At 41.7% G+C, this 12,058-nt stretch overlaps 1 protein-coding gene across 1 annotated transcript in view; it reads right to left on the bottom strand.

Moving 5' to 3' along the window:
• LOC126095504 (dipeptidase 1-like) overlaps positions 1 to 12,058 on the bottom strand; it is a gene marked incomplete at its 5' end in the record, with an annotated part of 103,177 nt that overhangs the window by 25,864 nt on the left and 65,255 nt on the right. The window contains one exon of the mRNA XM_049910291.1: positions 9,866 to 10,042. Within this exon, the coding sequence (XP_049766248.1) occupies positions 9,866 to 10,042 (177 nt within the window). The remainder of the gene's footprint in view (positions 1 to 9,865; positions 10,043 to 12,058) is intronic.

Here is a 12,058-nt window from a genome sequence, read left to right as displayed (position 1 = left end):
CTAGATGAGTGTATAGATGTAATGCAAAGGATGGTTACAATACAGAGACAAAACTATCTCTACAGTTATAAAATTAATTCTGCGTGGGTCAAGAGCCGAGTACAGATCTTTCAATTGGACACCACTTCGGTGACTTGCTGGTCCTTAATCTACCCCAGTTATGCAACCGAGAAAAAGGGACTTAGACGTCAACCTAGAGTTGAACCATGTGTCATTCTTCCCTGTGACTCCTCACATCTTTGAGAGATGAAGCTTTTATTAAATATAGACTCAAAATTCCCGTAGTTTCTTTCAGGATTCGATCCCACGCCCTCAGTGTTTCCAGACACGGGCTTCACCGCCAGATCAACAGACCCGACATTTCTACAATGACAGCAGAGACGCAACATGCGCACAGAAAGGGAAGAGACATGTAGGTGTACATGTAAAAACCACGTCTCAAGACAGTACTCATTCTGACTATTTAAATCCATCGGAATGATTTCACAGATAACTAATAATTTCTAATAAAATAGAATCATCATACCTTGCACAGCTGCTACCTGGACAACGAAGATGATCTGAGCTTAAGATAGACTCCCAGTAATCGACATGATACGACAATAGATAGTAAGAGACTTAAATCCATATTACACGAGTCATTGCATCCCTTTTTCCAAACTAAAAATTGTGTATTTATTTTAAAATTTACCCAAGACATCAAGCAGAGGTGCAGAATGTTCGTCGTAATACTTAGACAAGAGGTCGAAAAATTTTAAAATAATTTAAATGACGTTGTGTCACCATCAATACCCAGTGTGTAACGGAGCAGTGTTAACTTACTTTTCTGAAATGTGTTGTTGCTAAAACTGGTAACTTGCTAACAAAAACATTGCTGCTTCTTTTATTCACGGGTATTGCTTCGGATAATGCTGTAGAAGCTGCACAATATTTCGACGAGACTGCTGCTCGTCATCTTCAGGTGCTTACTGACGTGCTGCTGCAATGGCTCGCCAATATATACACTGACTCGCTAGAAATGCGCAGGCGCTAAGGCTTGTGGCTATAATGTCATCGTGGACGAATCATAAAGCACGGCGAAATCCAGTGCCCCCTGCCGTACAACGGTGGCGACCGTAAATTGCGACCCAGCGCGCACGCGGGGCAGAGTGTTGGCGACTGGTTTAAGTGTGCGTCAGTTGGATATTTAAGATGTTCAGGAAAGTGGCTGGATTTGAGGAGCGCGGATGTCTTTCTTTTTACTGCGTCGCCGTCTCCGGAAGGATCCAACTGAAGCACACTTAAACTAAGCGCCAACACACTGCCCTGAGCCGGACTGCAATTTGCGTCCGCACTTTTCCCGCGTCGCAAATGAGAAGCCAATGGCCGTGCTCTATGATTCGTCACGATAGCGTTAGGGCCGCAGCCCTTGAGGCCGTGCTTTTCTAGCGAGTCAGCATATATATTTGCGAGCCATTGCAGCAAAGCGTCAGTAAGCACCTGAAGATGACGAGCAGCTGTCTCGTCGAAATATTGTGCAACTTCCACAACATTATCCGACGCGACGCCCGTGAACAAATGAAGTAGTTACTACGTCGGGAAAGTCTTAAACAGCACAATAACATTGTTTCTTTTGTGTTGTGAGGGAGAGGTCACAAGGTTGATGAATAGGTATTTCACAACTACCAAGTTACTGTATTATCACATTGTTATACGTTTAATTATTTGCAACAATGTTAATGCTTTCTTCCTGAGAAAATAACAATTTACTGTAGAGAAAAGATTGTTATTTAGCACCGACGTAGAGAAGCCTTATGCCTTCTACTGATTAGTTTTTCCCTTGTCATTTCCGTGCCAGTAACATCTTTTCTTTGGGAGAAATGCGCAGTAAGCTAACCACAGCCTGTTCTGTATGCCTTCGGCATTGCCTCTTCCGTTTTTTGAAAGACTTTTCCATGGTCGAGGAGTGCGACTTTATGATTGTGGCGGACGGTACCTAACAGGCAGTGGACGAGTGAAGTACACATAATAGTGCGCTTTACGAGAATGAGGTCTTTGTGTTTCAAAATTGCGCATGTTGTGACTGATGGCGACGATTAGGCCCTTCCGCAGCGCAAGACACTTCATATAAATTAAAGGTTTGAATGCAAGATATTTCCAAGAAAAATTGGATGTTGCAAGAATTGTGTCTGAGTTATATCAAGAATAGATCCCCGACTTATATAGTATGGCATGCTTTGTCTATCTGTATAATAAGTGACCTAAGAATACTATGAAAGGACATTCGGACAGCCCGCATCTCGTGGTCGTGCGGTAGCGTTCTCGCTTCCCACGCCCGGGTTCCCGGGTTCGATTCCCGGCGGGGTCAGGGATTTTCTCTGCCTCGTGATGGCTGGGTGTTGTGTGCTGTCCTTAGGTTAGTTAGGTTTAAGTAGTTCTAAGTTCTAGGGGACTGATGACCATAGATGTTAAGTCCCATAGTGCTCAGAGCCATTTGAACCTTTTTTTTTTTTTTTTGACATTCGGACAACACTCTCAACTGTTAGGCACCAAAAATGCTTTATACTTTGTAACTAGTGTTTTTGTATTGATAATGTCATTTTAGAAAGGAGGTGTGTTGATCCTTTTTTGTGGGGAAACTATATAGTGGGAATTTATTGCAAATGGTGTCACACTCTTTCACAAGAACTTAATGAATATCTTTGCTTTAATCCTATCAAGATACTGTTTGTTACTAAAGAAGGAGGTTTCTGTCAACGTAAACTTTTGTTTGGTACAATTTCTTAGGAAAGTGGTGAAGTACAAATTCTATGGGTCGCATTACAGTAGAACTTGAGTAGTGCGACGTACGTAGTTTCTTAAAGCCAGAGTAAATTAAACTACATAATAATAAGTAACATCATTCGTATTTTGAAAGTTTCGCGGTCGCAGGTTCGAATCCTGCCTCGGGCATGTATGTGTGTGATGTCCTTAGGTTAGTTAGGTTTAAGTAGTTCTAAGTTCTAGGGGACTGGTGACCTTAGAAGTTATGTCGCATAGTGTTCAGAGCCATTTTTTTTAACGTTTCGTGAATCTGATGACTGAAAAGATAAATGCTAAGTGACATGTGAGATTTCATTCTGGTACTGGAAATGAAAGCTGCAATCAATCATAGATAATTTCAACAACTCTTCAAGTTCAGTTCCTTGCGGACTGGCGACCGATTTCTGTAAGCGGGATTTGTGGCCCCGACGCCCATGCTGCTACTGTATTTTAGTGGTAAATTATTAGTTATAAGAACGACACCTAAGTTAAGAATGAAGTTAAGTGATAAATGTTGTTTTTACAGAAAACGAATAACCTAAAGTTCCTCTAAATGCTCTAGAATAATTAAAATAGCGTTAACATGAGTCAAACCGGTTTATATGCGGTTAGCGTTTGCTAAAAAGTGATAAAAGTTCTCGAAGTACAATTTGAATCATCTTTGCGAGTGCGTAGTTTGTCGTGTCGACGACCACTCAAGGTTATTCGTAGCACAGTCGCGTAGCTTAGCAAACATGAACAACAACTCGTGAGAGAGACTAGAAAGTTTCACGATATTTAGAGGAAGCGAAGAGTCTTACAATGCAAAAAAAGCGTTTTAAAGGTAAACAAGCCAGAAAATGTCCACATTATTCTCTCTGGCTATGCGACTGCCACACCGGCAGCAGGCTCCACCCACAAGTTTCAACACCGTGCTTTGCCTTTCGTTCCATAAATCTCCTGATGCGTTTCCTTCATACTTAAAGATAGACTATTTCTCATGGTATTATTTTCTGCATTTTGCTTTGACTAATTGTATTCTCGATGCTGCAAACTTCATTCGTTGTGCATTTTCGGCAAGACAGGCAGTATCTAACTGAACTGGTACCCTGTTTCATTACTTTCAGACAACATTCAGAAAATAAATTTCACTAAAAGTAACAAAGAAGAGCAAAGATATTAAAACTGAGTAGCAAACCAGTGCTCAAACCCAGAGGCTAGCCTTCCACGATCTGTATTCTTACCAGTTGAGTTGTCCAGATATGACGCAAGGTCCTACCTGAAGAGCTTTATTTAGCCACTACAGCTATCCTCCGTTCCGAACTACACTAAAGTTTTCAAAAAATGTTCAAATGTGTGTGAAATCTTTTGGGACTTAACTGCTAAGGTCATCAGTCCCTAAGCTTACACACTACTTAACCTAAATTATCCTAAGGACAAACACACCCACCCATGCCCGAGGGAGGACTCGAACCCCCGCCGGGACCAGTTGCGCAGTCCATGACTGCAGCGCCTAAGGCCGCTCGGCTAATCCCTCGCGGCTAAAGTTTTCCTCCACACACACTTGGAGTAATCCTGCTGGAAGAACGTGTAACTGTGGAGGTACGTCTTGGCCAGGGCTTGGAGGGTTGTTTCCAGGATGAATTTTCTGTTTGCTGAGAAGGAGATTAAAACTGTGTGCCAGTACGGGACTCAAATTTGGAACGTGGCCTTTCACTGCCAGTTCTCTTAACGTGCTTCTGGAACACATTTTCCAGATGTCTGATCCCGTCATACAGATGGCTCTAAGCTGAAAGTCAGAATTCTATATACCACCAAATATAAACTCATATTGTCGGTATTCATTGTGATAGTTGGCGCTGACAAGCTACAGCTTCATGTAAAACGTTTCCACTAGAATGGGATGAGTGGCACTTTCGTAAAAGTCTTTTAAAGCATAAAAATGATCGTTTAACCGTTATAGTGAAAATTTTTGGTAATTATCATTCGCTGCTAAATTCATTGAAAAATGTCCAATTTTTAATAATTGTAGTTCCTCACGAAGCTTTGACTGTTTCAAAAACGTTAAATTTTATCTTACTATTTCAGTCGTGTACTCACTATAGCTACTCCATGTTACTGGTAAACAACGTATAAAACTGAGCTGGAACGAACTTATCATCGACAGCGGTTCAAATTGCAGTAACTGGTGATTTGTTGAAAGTGTTGTGGACGGACAATGTACATCGCTCGAATGTGTTAGTTACCACAAGGTAAAAATAATAACTATATTTCGGATGTATTAATTTCGACACGTAATAACTTTGGCGAGACTGGTTCTACACACGAAAACTGGAAGTCTAAAATAAACATTTCAGACACCCTATTCGTTATACTAGTGTATTTGAACAAACAGCAAACGCGGAACCAAAACAGTGACTGCTCTAAAAGTTTATTTGATAAGAGGAACTGTGGACTGCAGGCATATGTTGACTAAATAAATATTGCAGGGGCAACTGTTAGCAAAAAAAAGCAACTGCTTAACAAACAAAAATATAGAGTAGCGATTGGCACAAATGGCCATTGCTACTAGAGTGGTACTGAAATTTCACGAACATGAGAATGATTGACTAATTTTAACTTACTTGTTAATTGATGAATGGTATTATGTTGCATATGTTATATGTGATATAATGACTGTATTAATCTTCCTGTCGTAGGATTTTATGAGTAGGTTATGGACTGACACCACTTCAGCTTGCGACTTGGAGCTCAGAAGTCACTTCTTCACGCAGTTTCATCGTAGTAGAAATGGCAATACTTAGTTTCATTTACTGTCTGATTGGTTCCTGTAGATTCGTTGTGTATAACGTATAATTATCTTACTCTTGATTTTAATAGGCGACAGAAATCACTACATTTGTATAAAAAGTCGTGAAATGGAAGTTGTATATCAATAAACATATTTGTATTTTATATTTAGGTGATACATGTTCCTCCAATAGAAACTTACACATTTCAATAGAATCAATTACAAGGGCACTCTCGTGAATAATCAAGTTCTTCACAGAACAGACAGCAACAGCGCTACTGATGCTGTACAGCTTCAAGTAATTAAAATTTTCTGTAGGACCGGAACCATTGTCTTGCGCTGCGAGCTCTGCTCGCCAACTGAACTAACAGCGGATAACTCACCAACTGCGTTGAACATTCGGCTTCTCCATGCTCGTTTAATCGACGTGACTGCGTCCAACAGTGCACTAATAATGCTGTATTCGAATGTTACAAGATTGTTTTTCCTAGTCATTGGCATCAGCTTAAAAGTTTCTACATTTAAAGCTAGCTGCCATTCATCACACCAAATAGAAATTCGGTCTAAGTCATCCCTGTATACTCCTATAGTCTCCCAATGAAGACACTTTTCCGTACACCACAGCGTTATCAGCAAACAGCCGCAAATTTCTGCTCATCCCGTCTGTCGTGTCATTGATGTATGCAGAGAACAACAGCGGTCCTGTCACACTTCCCTGGGGCACTCCTCACGATACCCTTCTCTCTGATGAACACTCGCCGTCAATGACAACGTGGTGTGGGCTAATATTTCTTAAGAAGTATTCCAGCCATTCATGTATCTGGCATCCAAAGAGATGGCGCAGCGATTAGTGCACTGGACTCGCATTCGGGAGGACAACGGTTCAAGCCTGCATCCAGTCATCCAGATTTAGGTTCTCTGCGATTTTCCTAAATAGCTCGAGGAAAATGGTGGGCTGGTTCCTTTGAAAGGGCATGGCCGATTTCCTACCCCACACTTTCCTAATGCAAGCTTGCAGTCCGTTTCTAATGATCTCGTTGTCGATATGACGTTAAACACTAATTCCTCCTCCTTCTCCTCCTCCTACTCCTTACCTGGGAACTTATTTCGTACGCTTGCACCTTCGTTAACAGCTGGATGTGCGGCACCATCTCAAGCGCTCTTCGAAAATGTAGAAAAATGGAATCTGTCTTTTCCATTGTTCGAAGTATATCCTGTGAGAAAAGAGCAAGTTGAGTTTCGCAAGAGCAGCGCTTTCTGAATAAGTGCAGGTTTTCGGACGGAAGCTTATCTGTCTCAAGCACATTTATTATACCTAAGCTACACACGGAGTACGTGATGCCTTACAAGAAAGTTACATACACACGTAAGATATTAGTATAGTATTGATGTTGTTGACGTGTACAAGATTATGAGAATGCTGTGGTTGACCAAGAAATATTCTGATAACTTCTTGGTTTAAATTTTCTTTAAATAAAGGTTCAAGAGCTGTTAATCTTTACAGCACGTTCTAGTCTTTCAAATTAAATTCGTGCATTTTTAGAATTAAAGTTGTTAAATTTCGATATTTTTTGGTTATTTTACTATCAGAAAGGTTTATTAAATGCGTTGCAAGAGAAAGTGTTAATGCTGTTGTAGTTTAGTTAAAGCTGCGAATTATTTTTAAGAAGGGGCTGGTCGCGGGAATACACTAATGTAAATTTTAAATGGTATCCAGCAGCTTCTACTGTGTGTTGCAACGGTTAGAAAATGGTAACAGTTTTTTCAAATATTGTTATGGCTGAAAAAGTACACTCTCAAATCATGTGCCTACTGTTCTCAAAGATCGTCTGCTCTTTAAATCTCGACACCATGTTTTTACATTACACATATCTGACATATCTGTAGTACATTTCGGCTTGTGCTTGAGCCCTTGTTTAGCGTGTTTTATGATCGTAGTTTCTACGAAACGCATACTGGATGAACAATCATAAAACCGATAAACTGCAGGGACGGATTCATGATCGGTAATGGAGGAAAAAAGGCCCTATCAATGTGTGTCCCTAAATGAACGATGGCCGGCAACGCCAACAAATCGTCCCGGAACGCAATACAGAGCTACATCGTACACACGTCACAACAGATGTTAAAAGTGGCCTCCATGGGACGCAATGTACGCTTTCACTCGTCGCATCATGGAACATGGAATGCTGCACTCTTCTGCACGTTCCGCTACAAAAATCATCAATAAAATCTGTAAGTGGGCTGATTCTGTGTTGGCAGCCCTATGTAGCGCTTAACATTGGATCTCTGACTGTGTTTTCTTTGTAAGAGATTCTGGGGCTAGTCGGACTCGTTGTTGGAAGTTAATGGCCAGTACTGTTGGGCAGTCGGAAGTTAGTCGCCAGGACTGATGGAACTACTGTTGGGCGGTTGGAGGTGAACAGGCAGCAGTGATGGCTGCTAGAGTTGAGAAGTTAGCATTGATGGAGGGTAGAGGTCTGAAGTGGTAGCGTAGGCTAACGATCTGTACATGTTCGACCTGGAGCTAGAATGTTATTCATGATTATAAACCTTTGTACTAGATGTCAATGACAATTTATATTCGTGTCTGAACTGGATGTCACATTATTAAGGTATAAAAAAATACATTATTTGGTTTGCAAGATTATAAACCTTTGTACTAGATGTCAATGACAATTTATATTCGTGTCTGAACTGGATGTCACATTATTAAGGTATAAAAAAATACATTTTTGGGTTTGCAACAAAGCCTTTCCCTTGTCAACCACATGCCTATTAGTATTTAGTGGCTTTAGTAGTTAGAATCTTTTACTTAGCTGGCAGTATTGAAGTAGTTCGCATAAAGAAGATTTTTGTGAGGTAAGTGCTTAATGAAGTGTATAGGGTATTGTTCCGATTTCTTTTTAGTCTAGGCCATTCTTTTGAATTAATTATTTGAAGTTAGGTTTTTTTTGGGTAGTCAGATTGCAATTGCACTAGGATTTTGTGGGTCTCAGTCCTTCAGCATTTTAAGTACAGCCACATGCGTTTAGATAAAGAAGTTTCAAATCCTTCCCGTAGAGAGAAATCCACTGCTGATAATCCTTAGTATCGCTGCAAGTGAGAGGGATATTAGTGATTCTGATGCAGGGTACACATAATAATACTGTGGCCTACACCGTGTTGGCCGGACACTTGACTAGAGACTCTACCAAGGTTCGTTCCAATACCCTGTAGAATCTGGTCCTCCAAAACTGTTGTATGCACATTACGGCAGCTCCCTGCACGTTCGTCTGTGTGAAAGGACCCTTGATCACACAAACGCCCAAAAAGGGCTTAATATTTAGCGCGATGTGGTTACTGTCTGTAAGGGTACTTGTTTTGGTAAGGCCGTCCTGTCTATCGATCGTTTGCATCTGCTTGGCTGTACACAAACACCACCATAGCTGAAACTTCCTGGCAGATTAAAACTGTGTGCCCGACCGAGACTCGAACTCGGGACCTTTGCTTTCACGGGCAAGTGCTCTACCATCTGAGCTACCGAAGCACGACTCACGCTCAGATGGTAGAGCACTTGCCCACGAAAGGCAAAGGTCCCGAGTTCGAGTCTCGGTCGGGCACATAGTTTTAATCTGCCAGGAAGTTTCATATCAGCGCACACTCTGCTGCAGAGTGAAAATCTCATTCTGGGCCACCATAGCTCTTTTCCGACATAAATACCACATCATACTGCTACTGACAGTAAGCTACGTCAATCACACAGACTGAAACGCACATAGAACACACGACACTTGACGAGAGGAACATTCATCCGTCAGCGCCATCTCCCGTGTCAGCGATGTCTTCCCGGATGCATGTGCATAGGATTTTTCTGTACTCCATTTGCGGTAAAGAGTGCGTACCTGCAGTTTCTTGTTTTTATTAATATTCACCCTAGCTGCAGCTGTAGCAAAATCTTCGCTTAGTAGTGGAGAGAATAGTGCACATGCTGGTTAAATCCAGTTGCATAAACGCGAGGGAACAGCAGAGACTCTCTGCAGCAACTGCATGCGACTGTAATCGACAGGGTGCCATTTAACTATACATGGGGACTGCAATGACGGAACAGCAAAGGCGGAGAATACATGGTGCAATGTTCACTCTCGTGTAAAACTTGCGATGGAAATAGTTCAAACAGATGTTGCTACATCGCGTGACGATCGAAAGCTGCAGCCGTAATCAAGATTTCCCTGGCTATGACGCAGACAGCCCGAACCGCTCGACACTTGTTCACACACGTCAGTACATGGCTGTACGGTTAATTAAATATTAACAGTTGCGTCGTGTACTCACCAGGAGGCGCAGCGCGTGGTCGGGCACGTTTCTGGAACTGTTGCATAGCGCATGCGCGGCGGAGTGTGAAAAGATGACCGGCGCCCGGCTCGTCCTGAGGGCGTCGAGCATGGTGGGCACCGACACGTGGGACAGATCCACCATCATGCCCAGCCGGTTCATCTCCCGCACCACCAGCTGACAGCAAGAACAGAGTCATGCCATAAGTCAAGAGGGACTTCTTATACATGTGCTGCGTGCAGAACGTGCATTACTTTACTCCGGTAGTTTTTCGTACTGCAGGCAGCACTGGAAAACAGGTGTATGTGCTCAGCGCGTAAGTTGTGAGCAGCAACACGAGTTCCGGATTACAATTCGAGCAACATGTGAAATACATGTCGAGAGGATGAGTCTAAGTTAAGCTTGCCAAATGCATCGTTTGCATTTAACTTAGTCTCTCCAAACATTGTAACCGTTAACCATGGTTACAATATTTGGAGGAGCGAAGTTAAATACAAAGTTCAACCATTCTACAATATCTGTTATTATTGTTTCACCAGATCACTAGAGGTGAATCCGGGGATGGTACTCGAAACACCTACACCTAGAAATATATTCATATACACCTACAAATATATTCCGTTAGTCACTGTACAGTGTCTGTCAGAGTACATTGGACCAATATTTACTTGTCTGTCTGAGAGAACAGGCATTACCGACGATAGACAGCGTATGAAATTAGTTCAATATACATTCGCTTAATGCCAATACCTCTGCATCGGCTATATTAGGTAAACATATACTACGTATTACTGACATGAATATTTTTTAGGAAAATTTGTGGGGGATGTACGGGTTCCGGTCCGACACAAATTTAAGTATCTTATTAACAGGTAGTGCCATGTGGTCATAGCTGAAGTGGGTAAGAGCAAAGTAAAGTGAGTTCAAACATAATGCCTATTTTAGTATTTATGAGGATTTACTGAAATTATCACTGTTGCCTATAGAAGTCCAAGCCGAAAGATGAGAGATGGTGCTCGGTGAAACAGCTGGAAGATGCGTGCAGAGCCTGGCGTCGTTGACGGGGCCCTCCTGCGCGGCCCTCTTACCTACGGAGATGGCCATCAGACGATTGAACAGCTCGCGACACAACACCGAAATAGCGGGAAATACGGAAGCAGACCATGGAGGAAAACAAGTCTACACCAGCGCCATGAACATAGAAATCGCTCTTTGTTTTCGATCGTACAAAAACGATTATTTTATTGTGTATTATAATTTTGACAAGTACAGATTTTAACCTTGACAATTACAGATCTTAACTAAGTATTTTTAGAGACGAAAGCAAATTAGAAAAATCAAATTAATACAGTTTGTGCATATGTAATGTAACAAATGTATCAGACGCCACGTGTCGGTAAGAGTTTTATAATTAATGTAAATGACGTGAATTCTGTCAACCAATTTAATGTGACGCAGCATGTGAAGGTTGTTGTGTGTGGACGTGTTATTCCTGTAACCGAAATTGCAGGTACGTCTGGTACATTTGATGTTTCTCGGATAGGACGAAATAGGTTTGCATTTGTGAAACAGTAAATTGTTATCTTTGTCATTTCAGATCTGAAGATGGTTCTAGAGGAACCGAAACCAGTATATTAAAAAAATTTTTGCAATCAAGACGGATTATAAGTAACATTGCTTAACCAATGATTGCGGTACCCCTACAGACATTATGTCTGTTTTTGCGAAGTGCAACTACTCAAGGAGATCCAGCATGACCAGTAATCATCGTATGGCAGCGAAACGCGATACATTTGCTAGTGCGTCAATATGGGACCGATTTAAACTAGAAAAAACTTAGTTCCACTTATGGTCACAAGGTGCAGATCTGGCGCACTGAACGCAAGAAAACCGTTTGAATGTTTCTATATACAATGGATTGGGAATGGGACGTGAACAGAAAAGATTAAACAAGTGGGAAAGTCATAGTGTTGATTTCATTACTAACCATCTTGCATGAAAACAAAGGCTTGCACACACTTGCGCTCTTCCAAATCAACAATCACATGCTGTTCAAGAAGCGTCTCGATAACGTGCAGACGTCACAGTACACCTGACAGGCTACCTGGGTGCATTCTCTTTAAACAAGAACGGAACGAGAATAAAGGTGCTTGAGAACTCACACCTTACAGTTACATACGGCGAGCGCAATGG

This window comes from Schistocerca cancellata, chromosome 8 (assembly GCF_023864275.1).
Source record: "Schistocerca cancellata isolate TAMUIC-IGC-003103 chromosome 8, iqSchCanc2.1, whole genome shotgun sequence".
In the NCBI taxonomy this organism is placed as follows: Eukaryota; Metazoa; Arthropoda; class Insecta; order Orthoptera; family Acrididae; genus Schistocerca; species Schistocerca cancellata.
Note: the sequence above shows the minus strand (reverse complement) of the source record. Positions and strands in the feature narration are given on the sequence as shown.